We start from the raw sequence: 15017 nt of genomic DNA, 5'->3' as shown, positions 1-15017 counted from the left end.
AAGATACAGTGCAAAACCTTGGAAATATCACACAGGACCATATTATGAATAATTACTTTTTAATAAAAGAGTCACATCATTGAAAAAGAGAAGGCTACTTTAAAAATAAAGCAAGTTTAGCTGGGAAACTGCATTAAGCCAGGCACCACAGAGATATGTAGCATTTGTGAATTTTTAATTTGTTGATTTGTGATTAGCATATGTGAAAACAGAATTTAAATGTTCATAGAATAATTAAAAAGACTTTGAGAGTTGTTATGCAAAAAATCAGTTAAGGTATAGTGTTGATCACTGGGGTACAAATATGTTGTTGATTTTTGTTATATGGATGCAGTTCTTTCTGTGTAAGTAATGAATCCTATTTTTAAATTTAGCTAAAACAGTTAAATACATATTTAAATTGTATTGTGGAAGGTAAAAAAAACCACCAAGCATGAAAGTACATTAAATTGAAGTTTAGTGAGACACATTTTAGTTTGGAACAAAAATTCCAGTAGTCTGGTAGTATTTCTTAATCATATTTTATCTTCAAGTTCTCAGGAAAAGTTAGTGTGTAATTTTACCCCCATTTTAAGATTACCTTTTTAGATCTTTTTGTTTAATTCAATTTGTGTGGGGATGTTTAGATTAGAACATGTTTGGCAGCACAGATTTTTTTTTCAAGATATAAATTATATTTTCAATATGATTAAAGGAGGTTTACTTGTAATGAATGAAGGTAAAAAGCTTCAGCTTTCAGCAGATTTAAAACTACCCCAGATCCAAGTAGTTTTTGCATACAAAAAGTTTCCCATGGGGTTTTAATAAACTCAAGCCTAAATTGTGTACGCATGCTATACAGATGGTACTGGAATGTGTTGTTGTTCTTCCTATAGTACTTTTAATTTAAAAAAAGCCAGGATTTTTCATCCCTTAAGTACATGGTCTCAAAAGAATTAATGAATAAATAACGCACTCCTAATTAAGGGAATGATGAGTGGTAGTAGTTTTGGAAGGCAAGAAATAAATGCTTTCATCAGCTATGTGACATAAGCTTGTGTCTGACTCTGTAATCATGAAGACAACCTTGTCAATAGTTTTGAAGTTGCATATTCAAGCTGATTTTTTTTATATCCCACAAACAAGGTGTTATATGAAAATATTATTATGTAATTCAGAAAAGGAAATATTTATTTTTTGCCTTTTTTTTAAAAAAATTTGTTAGATGTATTTGAGGATTATGCATCCACTACAACAGCAGCACAGAATCTCCTTTATACTGCTGCGAAGAAGAGAAAAGAGGTATGGAACAGGTTTTTTTTAAATTATTTGAAGTTCTCTTAATGTCATTTTCCCTTAAATTTGAAGATGCTACAGGAAGCTAGTCTTGAAAAACCTGCTTCCTAATACATAGTCAAACACTTTCCTGGCTGAGTGCCTTCAATTTTGGGAGAATTAAAATGTGTGTGTATGTATAAATACAAAATAAGTAGATTCCTCTTACAGCTTCAAAATTAACCTGCTGGATACAAACTGAGTTGGAAATCATGTACTGATATTTTCTCGAGTTTACAGCCTCTGTCATGGCTGTTCTGAGATATCCAAACTGTAGCAGAGGGAAAAGTGAACCTGATCCTTATTAATTTTCACTGATGCTATTTAAAATCCTGTTGACAGCAATGAAATCAGCAAGAATGAAACCAATTTTGTACAGCTGCTCTTTAAACAAGGATATAACTTTTCTGTAGATCTGTCTATACTTACAGTGATGTGTGCAAAAGTACCTGGCCAAGCCTTGAAAATCATGTCAGTTTGCTAAAACTGCGGAGTTCTTTTCTGGATACTGTTTTAACATCCAGTAAACACGGAGCTCCTTTTCCAGATGGATTTTCAGAGAAGAGCATAGGCTTTACATAAGGTGGAATAGCCTGTGACCTTTCTAATTCTTCATTATCAAAACAGTCCTTGCCCACTGACCTTCTCATTTTCCTAATTTACACTGGGACCGTCAAAATGTTATAATATCTGAAAAGCACATAATGGTTGGCAATGACATTAAACAATTGGTTTTGCCAGGAAACCTTTCTAAGTCTCATCAACTTTAGAAGTTACTGCCAAAATGAATAAATTAAAGTAAGTTTATGATGTTTTAGTCCAAGCTGTTCTTGAATATGTATATGTATATATGTATACACATGTATGTATTTATATATGTGTGAGACAAGCAAGAAGAGAAGAGAAGGGAAACAAATGAAGTGAGTTGTTATTTGAGCCTCATGCCTTTCCATCACCTTTTTTTGATTTGCCTCAAGACAACAAAAATACCTTATTTACTATTACTAACATGAAATTTCAAGGATATTAATTTAATTTTGACAAATTTGGCCAAAAAGTTGAAGAAAGAACCTTCTAAATTTTAACTATGGAAAGATGCTACACATAGTACCTCACAGTTGCTTTGGCCAAGATCAAATTTCTACTTAAAAATGTCATATGAATATTTTTACTTAAGGCCTTTAAAATAATTTGACAAAAGGAGATTGTGTGTTTTCTGTCTTGCATAGGTATTACCAAAAATTATGGCATATTGCTACCAGATTCTAACAGAGCCAAACATTGATCCAAGGAAAAAGGATGGAGCTTTGCATGTTATAGGATCCCTAGCAGATATTTTACTGAAGGTAAGCAGGTAAAGAAGTAAAAAAGGGTTGTAATTCTTATTATTGACTGGTATTTCCAATAAAAGTGTCTTGACTTATAAGGTATGGCCAGCCCTTAGCCGTATTTATGAAGTCTGTAGAGAGATTGCACTGTGCAATAAGAATCTGAGGGTTTGTTTCTTTAAAAATATTAACATTCTTTCCTGTTTTTTATATTCCCATTTTATAGGCAGATTTTTCTCTCAAGTTTCTCCAAACCTTTGTTTGTTTGCTACAGAACAGTCCCTTGGTCCTCTCTTGCTTTACTAGTAAAATGGAAGGGTATTAAAAAAACAAACATGCATTCCATCGATAATATTGCCTATGATTCTTTAGCAAACCTCCCCACACACACTATTGTGGGCTGCTTCTGGTTCCAGAAAAATGTTTACTTAACATGTTGCAGGAATGTTTTGTCTAGCTTTCCAGCTTTTGTACCCTATCATGTGTGGTTTTAAGTCTTATTTTATCAGCCAGCTGGGAGTTTTGAAAATAACTGGAAAGAGCACAGAACTTCTCTCCTTCCTCCATTCTTTATAGACAGTAGCTATCTTCAGAATTTTGAGTATTTTTCTGGAATTTGAATGCACATTTAATCCATACTGTTGCTCTGTAATGCAATCTTGATTAGTTTCCTTTATGCTTCTGTAGAAGGTGGAGTCCAAACTATGCCTTCTCTCCATGTCAAAAGTAACTGCCAAAAAGTTATCGCTTTTAGCTTGAGAATGGTGGTCTGGTGCTGGAGGCTTCCTTTTTAAAGTAATTTATTTTTTAATGTGAGTTGTCTCTCTGTGCAGGATGTGTCTTCATGTTACAAGGTACATCTTCCCAATGTTTAACATCTGTTTTTTTACCAATGTACCAATTCAGGATCTGATCTGAAATCCTGAAATATCAGTAACTTTTGCAGAATTTTGGTAGATTACATTGCGTTGTGAATGCCCTCCTTCGTGCTGGAGTATAGCAGTGAAAGAGGAAGACATTTTTCATGTTGTGAGGGGCCCTTCATATTGACTGGGGGATTCTAAACCTATTTATCTCTGTCCTGAGGATAAAAAAAGGAATTTATTCCAATATACTGCTCCTATTTGAAATTTTCAGTCTTGAAACATGAGGTTATAATATACTTTATAAAAGCATAATAATCCTCAAACACTGCAGACTCCTCTCAACTCTGAATTTCTTGTGTTTGGGATTTGGCAGATTGAAAAATTCCATTAAGTGTTTCTGCAAAAAATACTAAATTTATAAGTGCTTTCTGGCCAGTGAGCTGACTGAGATAGATTGTAAGGAGCTCGTTGACACAATGACCCTCCCTTAGCCACCTGGCTCTCCACAGCGGCTCCAGTTTAATGCATGCAAACCTCTGACCTGTGTGCACAAGGGAGAATTCTTTTCCCTTCTCTGTGTTTTTTCTCTGCTCAGTTCTTCATCTGCCTCTCTGAAGGTCTGGGAATCGGTGTGGTGAAAAAATGATGTATTCATTGGTGAAGTAGAAGTGTGATCACCTAAGATACATTTTGTATTGAATGTCTCCTTTCACCCTGTTCCTAGCTTAGCTACTGAATCATTCCTTTAGATGGAAACGTAGTCCCCAGCATATATCTTTTCTGGTATCCTGGGGCTGTGGGTGCTAGAAAAGTCCCAAGTCTCCATGCTGGAGGTCCTGGCTTCCTGTGAGTATCTTGGGATTTGCCAAGGTTGGAATAATGAAGGATAATTTTCATTGAATATCCATCTCCAGCCAAGGAGATTTCTGTCACACAGGAATTATCTTAGTCCATTAATAAACAAAAAAGATGTGAGTTATTGTTGTAGTTTGTAAAACAATTAGTTTTGATGTGTATAGTAACAGTTGGTGATTTAAAACATCTGTTTCATTCTACACTTATATTTATCTTCAGCTATGTATCTACTCCTTTGCAGGAAGAATGGAGATATTAGGTTATTGATCCTAATTAATTTTTGAGAAAAATCAGCTGGAATCAATTGTCTTAAAGAAAACTCCTGCTTACAGTGTTGCAATGAATAATGTAGAGTTGAATATTGGATGTACGGTTCTTTCACTTATCTGGCTTTGAACTTGCTGTGCTTATGAGGTTTGTTCAGTTCAAGATATGACATGCAGATCTCTTTGTGAGAGAATACCTTTATTACACAGACAAATCATTGTATTTCCCGTGGCTGATAGTTGAAATGGATTACTGGCTCAAATGAAGTATGTAAAATGAATGGTCTCCAAAATCAGTTTTTATTTACACCAACAGAAGAGTGTCTTCAAGGATCAAATGGAGCTGATGTTACAGAATCATGTATTTCCATTGTTCATGTCTAACCTGGGGTACCTCAGAGCTAGAGTAAGTTCACCAGTTATATCAATTTCAGTATTTGCCATGATTCTGTCCTTTGCAGTTTGACTTCATTTTGAATGTCAATGAAAGAAATAAAGCAAATACTTAGTAAAATTTCAAATATCTACCCTGTACAGTAATTTTTCAGCATTTTTATTTAAAAAATGATCTGTCAGTTAAATGGAAAGTGTATGGCATATTATTGTTTACCTCTTTGATCAGGCTGGAGAATTTGAGCTGTGATTGTGGTACATTTGTAACCATTTTTCGCTAGCAGATCTCAATCACTAGAGTAGTTGGATGGCTGTGAAGAATAGGTAGGATTTCCAGAGTAGATATAATGTCAGTTTGACTGTAGCTTGAAGAAAATCCTTGAGTGCCCATATCAGTCAGAAACAGTTAATTTTCTTTAATTTCTGTTCTGTTTTTTTTCCCTCAGAAGGACTAAAACTATGAATGCCAATTATGTGCGTACTGCATTGATTGGAATTTGGGAAAGTGAAGAACTGCTTGAATGCAAAAACTGTATTACATTTACTGTATGAATACACCATACACACACACACAAAAAAAGAAACCAGAGAGATAGATAGCATTGGTTTTTAATCAATTAAAATGCCATAAATTTCAGTAGTCCCTAACTTGCTATTCTTTTTGTCCTGCAGTCCTGTTGGGTACTTCATTCATTCAGTGCTTTGAAATTTCACAATGAGCTAAACTTGAGGAATGCAGTAGAGTTGGCAAAGAAGAGCTTGATTGATGATAAAGAAATGCCTGTCAAAGTAGAAGCAGCCATAGCTCTTCAGACGTTAATAAGCAACCAAGAGCAAGGTATGCTACGATGATTCATCAGCTGTATACAGTGATTTTTTTTCTTTTTGGTAGAGATGAAGAGGTTGGTGCACATTTATCTAAACATTTCTACCACTTAAATACATAGATTTCAGAACATTTCATCACGTTTAGACAGTTTCACTTGCTCGTTAGTAACTGTATATGTCCCAGAATTCTGACTTCAAGTTTTTACAGCATGTCTCTGCACAAAAGAAGTTAGAATCAACGTATTTCTTTTAATAAAGTGAATAGCACCTGTCTTTGTTTTTCTTTAGTGAAGTGAAATAGTGTGTATGAATGTTGTCCATGTACGAGAGCATGTATTCCCCCAAAACAGTGGATTTTTGTTGTAGATGGCGTTTCAGCGTTGAATGTGATAAATGTACAATTTATTTATTTTGTTACTGTACTAGTTATGGGCTATAAAAGTACCTTGGATAGAGTTTGGTTTTTTTAGTGAATTAAACTTTAAGAAATTGTTTTGTTTGAGCGTAGTCAGTTACCCGGTAGTTTTGAGGTACTGTATATTTGTGTTTATGGATAGTTGATTTGACTTGGTTTCATTTGTTTTTTTTTAGCCAAGGAATACGTGAAGCCTTATGTCAGGCCAGTTATGCAAGAGCTCTTGCATATTGTTAGAGAGACTGAAAATGATGATCTTACTAATGTAATCCAGAAGATGATCTGCGAGTACAGTCAGGAAGTAGCTACCATCGCCGTTGACATGACTCAACACCTGGTAAGAGAAATCAGTAAAATAACAGTCTAGTCAGAAGCACATGCCTAGTTTGGTAAACATTTAATGAACTTTGTTTGCAGTACACACTGCTTATAGTAATCTTTATAAAGGTCCACCTATAGTATTCACAATATTTTAATTTCTTCTGTATGGAGTATCTTATAAACCCATAGGTTTTTCAAAGGTACTGAATTTTGTCACTGGTTTTAATGAGCCAAGCTCTAACTATTTAACATTTCAAATGACTTAACATAGCCAGACTTCTAAAAAAAAAAAAAAAAAGAAGAGTTTTTAATTTTCTGTATTCCCCTTTCAAAAGTAAGGAGCATATTTTTTGTGTGCTGACAGCTCTTACAGATAAGGCATTGCTGCTGTGGCACTAGCTGTCTTGGTTTTGCGTGGCAGATTAGAAATGTGTGTTTGTTCTTGAATGTCAGGTTGATTGCTTTTTTTCATAGGCTGAAATATTTGGTAAAGTACTTCAGAGTGAGGAATATGAGGAAGTAGAGGACAAAACAGTTATGGCCATGGGCATCTTGCACACAATTGACACTATCCTGACAGTTGTGGAAGATCACAAAGAGGTGAGATTTTCTTTTAGATGTCTTTTCTCCTGTATTCCATCATGCCTTTAATTCATGGCAACAAGTACTTCTATGTATGTTGCATCACTTGAGTTGACATAAATATGCATTTACTGTGCCAGGATGGTAAATTAGTACAAAGTAATCTCTGACAAATTTGAACTTAAAGCCCAGTTTACTTTTGTGATTTCTTAATTGTTTAGCTCTCAACTTTGAGGGTATTTATATCCTGAGGATAAAATCCTTAGCCCTTATTATGGTAAACACTTGATCAGATAGTTGTATTACAGACTGTTAAAATAGATTTTAGGGAGAAATACATTTTGCATAAGGCTAATTTTTTACAAAGGTGACTCATATTTTGTTGTTTACCCAGCGATTTCTTGGATAGTGTTTCTAGGATTTGGTCTCCCATCTGTGGTGCAATATAAGTCTACATTTCACATATTCAGGGGAAAAAAGAGATTCTTATTGCTCCTACCACCTGGGCTGACTGAGGTAGGAAGGAGTTCAGTGACTGACCAGAGAGGGAAAGTCAGTCAGTAACTTTAAGCTCAGTTGGCATAAAAGTGTTTTGTCCTATTGTTCTGCTTTCTTGATTTACAATGAGAATGTTTCATTACAAGTGTGAAATCTTCTCATGAAGCTTATAATTTTAAAAATACATTAATTGAAATACTAATTATTTTCTTGTAAGACCGTTATGTTCCTTTGGATTTCAAAAGATCTTTCATTCCTTTACAAGAACCCCTTGCATCTTTTGAAAGCTAAAATTAAATCTGGTAGCTAAGCTGAGCTTAAGGAATTATAGTCTGAAGTGGATCTTCAGGTTTTAGCCTAGGAAAACTTTTGGGCTTGGGGTATTTTCAGTATAAGCTTAGCTGCTTGTTTTTCTGTTGTGTGAAGCACAAACTAAAATATTGTGCAGAGTACTCTTCTTCTCAGGATCTTAAATTATTTTAGAATCATTTATTTTCTATAAATGCTGTAGAAATTATATGAGGCTGAAAAATCCTGAGAAATTCCTTTCTCTTTCACCATTAAGTATGGAGAGAGTTTAGGGGATGATCACTTCTGAGTCAAGTGTCTGAAGGTAAGTGGATGAATCTGTGGTCACATACTTAATCCCTTTGCTAGAACAAGCCCAGAAAGCCTGACATCCTGCAAGATTATGTCTGTAATGAATGACCTGTGGTAATAACATGAAATACCTGTATTTGCTGGTTTTAATTAGACTTATAATATGGCCATGTAGTTCTCCTTGTAATTTAGTTTAATTCGTAAATGTAGTCTTTCTGTCCAACATGGCAAGGCTCAATCCTGACTTCTGCACAATTGTATGCTCCCAGTTTCTGCATGTGTTCCTCTTGCTGAGCCTACTCTGGGAAGCTCTGCATAGACCTTAGGCAAAAGCATCTTTTCCTTTCTTCCTTTTAACCCATTCTACTTCAAAGATTTTGCACAGAGGCTTTATAGCAAACACTTTGAGTATGGTCTTTCTTTGTATCCAGACAGGACATGAGATGCAGGTTTTGATAGGATCTGTAGAATAACCATAAAATAAGATTCTTTTAAAACAAAGAAAAATTCTGCAAGTGACAAGTTTTAAAGCAATACTGTTAATTGAAAATTTAAGTACTTAGATCTGTGAGACCTTATTTCATAATATTGTGATTGTTAATGCAGCATTTAAAAAGTGATAAAAGCCATTTCACTTTGAAGAACTTCTCAGACTGAATTAGTCAAATACGTTGATTAAACTACTGTATTTCTAAGTTTTTAAATAAACTGCTTTATGTTTTTATTTCAGATAACTCAACAGCTTGAGAGCATTTGTTTACAGATCATTGGCCTCGTTTTGCAGAAACACGTTATAGGTGTGTTTTGGAGATAATTTTTAGAAAAGCGTTACATGTTTTACATTAAAAAAATGTTAAATTAATTATTGCAAACAATACTATCTTCCTGAACAGAACTTAATCTTTTTTTTGTGTGTGCTTCTTTAAAGAAAAAAAAAGACATTAATTTTCAGTTATGATTTGTTTCTCTTGATCTCTTCTTGTACATTAGTCAGGCTGGTTATTGTGTTTTGGAGATCTGACTCAAAAGCAGAAGATGCAGTTCTGATTAGAGTTCTAGCTAGCTGTGTTAAAGGACAACATCTACAATTACATTCGGATTTTATGGACAAGGTCTGCAATTAAATTACTACTTTATCGGTACTGTGCACTGAAGAGCTAATCAGTTTTGTGATAAGGCCTTTAAGAAAAAATAGGGGTTGATATAATAAAAGTATTTTTCAGTAAATCATTTAGAAGCAGTGTCTTTGATGTGCTGGTAATGTATTTTTTTGGTGTGTACTTATAATGAAAAACTGTGCAGATTTTTGTAACTATGGCCAACATAAGGCCCATTCAAAAGTCTTTTCCAATTTGTATTATTTTTCTACTATTTAGTTACTAATTGCTGTCTTCTAGTTGTTATATGACTTGGGGCTTGGTTTCAAATTTCAAGGTTTTTGCAACCTACATTTATTTTTTAAAGCACTCTACTTCAAATTGATTCTCCTTTGCAGAGTTTTATGAAGAAATTCTCTCCTTGGCCTACAGCTTGACATGCCAGATGATTTCACCTCAAATGTGGCAGCTTTTAGGTGTTCTATATGAGGTTTTCCAGCAGGATTGCTTTGAGTACTTTGCAGGTATGATCACTTCTATTGATGTTTCCGCTGTTTGGGAATTTATCTCTAAAACCCACCTTAATAAGGGTTGCTTTCATTTAGTGTCTTGCTTTAAAATGATCATGTATTTGAGTCATGCCCTGACTGTCTGTTTAGTGTGGGAGTATAACAGGAGCATATTTAAATAGGAGAAGCATGTTCAAATCTGTCAGTGTGATTAGTTATTGAAGGAGGTCCTGAACTCAAAGAAAGCTGAAATATACAAAGTTAATGTGAAACTACAAATTAATTAATTAAAATGTAGTCCTATTCTGTTCCCTTTACTGAGAATGCACTCTGCATGGTGCACTTTATGAAGAATTCTGCTAGCATAGAGTTTTGCAGAATTTGAATTTCCAACCATATCCACAATCTGAGCTAATGAATCCCATTATAGGACTACAGCCTCAATGGTTATTGCTTGCGTGGATTAGTTTGTAATTTTTCTTTTCTTTGACTCTCTCTGTTCTGCAGATATGATGCCTCTCTTGCATAATTATGTGACCATTGACACTGATACCTTACTGTCTAATCCAAAGCATTTAGAAATAATTTATGCTATGTGTAAAAAGGTAAGGCTTCTGATTCTTACTGTTGTGCTTATCAGTGGTACTTCACAGTCAGATTAGTGGAGTGACCTGAACATGCCAGGTGGCAGCCAGTCATTTCAGAACAAAATGAAATTTGGTCGCAGATCAGTTCTGAGTACGCATAGCACCCTTGCACTTTTTAAGTGTCATGCTTTTTAAAAAATTATGTGCACAAATCTGTGTGGGAGAAGGTTGCTGTTCATCTTGACTCTCTTCTGTGAACAGCTATTTTGATAAGTAGATGAATTAATGAAGCCTGATTTCCCTGGGTTGTGTATCCTGCGATTGGATTCTCTAGTTCTCAGCTAAGGTGTGAACTCATTTGAAGTACTTCCTACATTTATAATGCTTCTCTTTTGTGCTGATTCTCTCATGTATAATAAAGTATGAGATCACACTGCAGCCTTTCTCTGATTTTGGGCATTATAGACATCTACCTACCTGCCTGTTTTTAAGAAACTTACAGAGATTGAATGCGTTTGAGAATTCTGTTTCTTTGTCAGGGTTGACTGACAATGACCATAGGGTTGAAATGTACTGAGAAGAAGCAGTCAGTTTCACATATAAGCACATACATAGAGTGATTGCATACATCTTGTTTTTAATCAGAAACTAGCCTAGACGTAGGACTTCACTTTGCCAGGCTGTTAATCTCTCCCAGTGTCTATTAGAATTGCAGCCAAAAAATGAAAACAGAATGTGGAAAACATTAATGATTCTAAGTATGATTTCTTTTAAAAAAGGAAAACCAATGACATATAAAGAATACTGGCATTCATAAAGACCTATAACAATTCCTTCTAAATTTTTAAATGAATCTTTAGACACTTATCCTTATTTGTGTCCTGAAGAGATTATTTTTTGTGTGTCTTAATTCCTCACAAAATATAGCATGAATAGGTAGGTATATGCCATGTAGAGGTTTTTTGATATATGCAGGTACAGGAGCACTTGCTTTCCAAGTTGTCTGCAATTAATGCTGGTAAACTGAATTGTCATTCTGATTGTTAGGTATTAACAGGAGATGCAGGAGAAGATGCAGAGTGCCATGCCGCCAAACTCCTAGAAGTAATCGTTCTTCAGTGCAAAGGACGCGGTATTGACCAGGTGATATATATTGAACAGGCTTTCTCTTTTACTGGTTTCCAGTAAAAGATTAGTGAGCGTGACTGGCAAATGAATATAGACTAAATGGTAAGGATATCGTATGATGTGCAGGATTGCTTGTTTTTGCTTTCTCCTAATAGGATTTCCCTTTTGATGCAAAACACACATTGTTAAATCTGCAGTGTCTGAGAGGTTAACCATAAATACCCAGCTACCGAGGTTGTTTCTTCAAGCAGTATGAACTTGGTTCTTTTTAACATTTTGAATTGCTCTGTGCATTTGGAAATGAAGAATTTTTAGTGTGGCTGGATTGTGATTTCTGAGAAAAACACGATCATAATTTTACAAAGTTTCTTTGAACACACTTTTAGATAGTAGTCTTTTTTCTATTAAGGGCTAAATTTTGGTCTTATGTTTTGCACAACGCTCCAGCCTAAATTACTTTAACATATCATGTTTGATGTTGCCACAGTGCAATCCATGGACTTCAGTAATAAATTTTCAGTAATTTCGCTGAAATCAATATAACTTTACTAATCTAAACCTGAAGTAATTGAAGATAAAAATGTTTCCTGAAAGATTTTATTTTTGAAAGAAATCTGGAAGGGATTAAAGTGAATTGTATGCATTTGCATTGAAATAAGTGTGTGGTGGAAGGTGCCACAACTTTGTGGATTAAAATGGTTGCACACTGAACTTAAATTCATAAACTAAAACATTCATAATGTTTCCCAAATTATTATAAAGCATAAACCTGCACATTGAAACAAATATGTATGTTTATTTCATTGTGTAGAAATCAGTGCATACTTGCTTTTAGCTGAATAAACTCACTCATTTCAAACTTTCGTAAGAAATGTAACATCACTGTACGTTTATTAGGAAAAACTTATTTTCTTTTTCTTGCAGATTTAGGTAATTTCATTTTTAATGCCTGTTAGTTTTGAAATTGTTGAGTATCTTTATTAAAAGATGAGAATGTCTTTGAGTTTTTTTCTAAACCTTTTATACATGCTAGAACAAATTCCACTAAATGGCCCCAAATATTCTCCTCTGTGCTGAGAATAACACTGGTAATTTTTAGCTCAGAGAATAGCTATTTGGGGAAGATTTTATAAGCATGTGATCAGAGGCTTAAAATGCTTTCATACTAAGAATTAATAGAATGCATTCCTAGGTTATATGTGGACTTCCTTTTTTCTTCCTTTATGTTTATATGCCCAGTGTATTCCACTCTTTGTGGAGGCTGTTCTGGAGCGGTTAACTAGAGGAGTTAAAACAAGCGAGCTTCGTACCATGTGTCTTCAGGTTGCCATAGCTGCACTCTACTACAATCCTGACCTACTTCTGCACACCTTAGAGAACATCAGATTTCCACACAATCCTGAGCCCATCACTGCACAGTTCATAAACCAGTGGATGAATGACACAGACTGTTTTCTTGGGCAAGTATTGTGGTTTTTTTCTTTTAAAAATCCATGGTTTTGATTTTTTTGTTCACTTCTGTTTATATCCCTAGTCATGTTGATGTCAGAGTTCTTATTCCTTGGTTAGTCTTTCTAGCGGTGTTCCACACCAGGTCTAATTGCTGTGATGCCAGTAAAGGTGACCTACGTCCATGTAACTTTTCCAGGTCTGTTAAGCTACATGCTCCATTTCTGTGTTGTGAGGATACAAGAGTACAATATATATCGTATTTCAGAATTCTTTTAAGTTCCATAGTCACAAACTGTCTGCTTCTTCAAGAGATGGTCCAGCATGCGTTGAGGGTCATGTTCAGAGCTGACCAGCAGGATTTCAGCGAGATGTTAACTTTTTTTTGAAACACAGTGTATACGTATTTTCTGTTCTATATTTTGTAAAGTATTTTTAACTACTCTAATAGTAAAAAAACATTTTTCTGCCCAGTGAATCCCACACACAGATTTTAATCCCTGAGAGTTGTTCATGATCAACTTTGCATACTTGTCATTATGCCACTGTTGTACTGACTGGGTAGCATATTCCTGCACTTAAACTTGATTCCAGCCTCCCTTGAACATGTGTGTACACTGCACTAGTGTGCACTTGGGCAGAAGCTGAACATTTGTAAAGTAAATGAAGGTGGACAAAGCCTGTCATCACATAGCTAAGCATGTACTTTATGCTGGGCAAAGTACATGCTGGGCAGATGTGAAGTCCAGTGCTCAACAATTAGTAATTGCCTCTCAGCTGAGATGTGGTGTCTGACTGTGAGTTTCAAATCCACTTAAGGGCAAAGCAGACAGTCAGATGTAGTTAACAGCTACCTCACACCTTCCTGCTATGAGTTCAGTTTTGTCGTTGGAGGCTGACATCTGACTGCAGATATATGGATAGGCTTAGAACTCGTCTTCTCTGTGCGTAGTCTATGCCAGCAGACTAAGTGAAGTGTCAGCGTGTTACGAGCCATGCCATGAATGAGCATGGGCCGAGCCAGGCAACTCCTGACCCATAGACGCATACCTTATTATAGGCTGTCATTCTTTTCCTACCTGTTTGTTATTGGTACAGTTTTCTTTCCAATTCTAAACAAGTCTCTAGGGGGCTTCTTACAAGATGTCTTCTCCACTCCCCAGTCATCCAAATAGCTTTTCTCCATGCTAATTCTTATTTGAGTTAATCTTTCTTGAACAGAATTATATGCCATCTTGGTATAGCTGCATTATTGCTTCAGTGTCCGTCTTGAACTTAGAATTGTGTGGTGCGTTATAGCACTGCATTACCTTTTTCACAACTGTAATGAAATAGTGACTCCCAGTCAATCAGTGACCCACTGGTAGATGTGGGTTTTGCTCTCAGCATGTCCTTTGTAGTATTTTTAAAACATATATCAAATGTACACAGTAAAAATTGTTTTCCTCCCACCTCTGTCCTAAGTACGCAGTTTAGTGGGATGAGGATGAAAGCACAGTAGTTTGTAGAATTGCAGCAGAGATGACCTTATTTCAGGTCTGTGCATTAATTCTGTCTGTTTTACTAGAATGAAAACCACATGAAGATACAAGAGAAATCACCTGCTTTGGTGTATACAGGCTTTGTGCAGATTCACCATTTGTGTCTGTATTTGAAGGTATTACCATAGCAGTCTCTCCTTGAAGAAAAAAAAAAAAAATCAAAAATACTAAATTAAACAGATAGGAAGTGGGGAAAAATGATCTCCTATTCATTATAACAAAACTAGACGGTTCATATTATCACAAGCATTCTGACTTCTTCTACCTGCTCTGTATACAAAATGTCTACCGTATGTCCTGTATCTTAAAATAATAACACATCAATTAGCAGGGTTACTTGAATTGGTGACCAAGAAAGCATAAAGGACATAAAGTCCCTCATTTCTTTTGGAGTGGCAGTGGCTGAAAAAGGGCACACAGAATCACAGAATGTTAGAGAT

At 35.2% G+C, this 15017-nt stretch overlaps 1 protein-coding gene across 1 annotated transcript; it reads left to right on the top strand.

Moving 5' to 3' along the window:
* Positions 1-440: 440 nt before the first annotated feature.
* LOC104462793 (importin-8) lies at positions 441-13051 on the top strand (the record flags this gene model as incomplete). Its single annotated transcript, XM_010074897.1, has 12 exons — positions 441-459; positions 1205-1281; positions 2544-2660; positions 4946-5035; positions 5695-5860; positions 6442-6602; positions 7061-7186; positions 8997-9063; positions 9762-9887; positions 10380-10477; positions 11507-11602; positions 12827-13051. Coding segments are annotated over 12 exons (1368 nt in total), but the record flags the coding sequence as incomplete, so codon positions are not given.
* Positions 13052-15017: the final 1966 nt, after the last annotated feature.

The sequence above is a fragment of the Pterocles gutturalis genome, unplaced genomic scaffold (genome assembly GCF_000699245.1).
Source record: "Pterocles gutturalis isolate BGI_N339 unplaced genomic scaffold, ASM69924v1 Scaffold50557, whole genome shotgun sequence".
Taxonomy (NCBI): Eukaryota; Metazoa; Chordata; class Aves; order Pterocliformes; family Pteroclidae; genus Pterocles; species Pterocles gutturalis.
The sequence above is the reverse complement of the archived record's forward strand: the minus strand, read 5'-3'. Positions and strand labels throughout refer to the sequence as shown.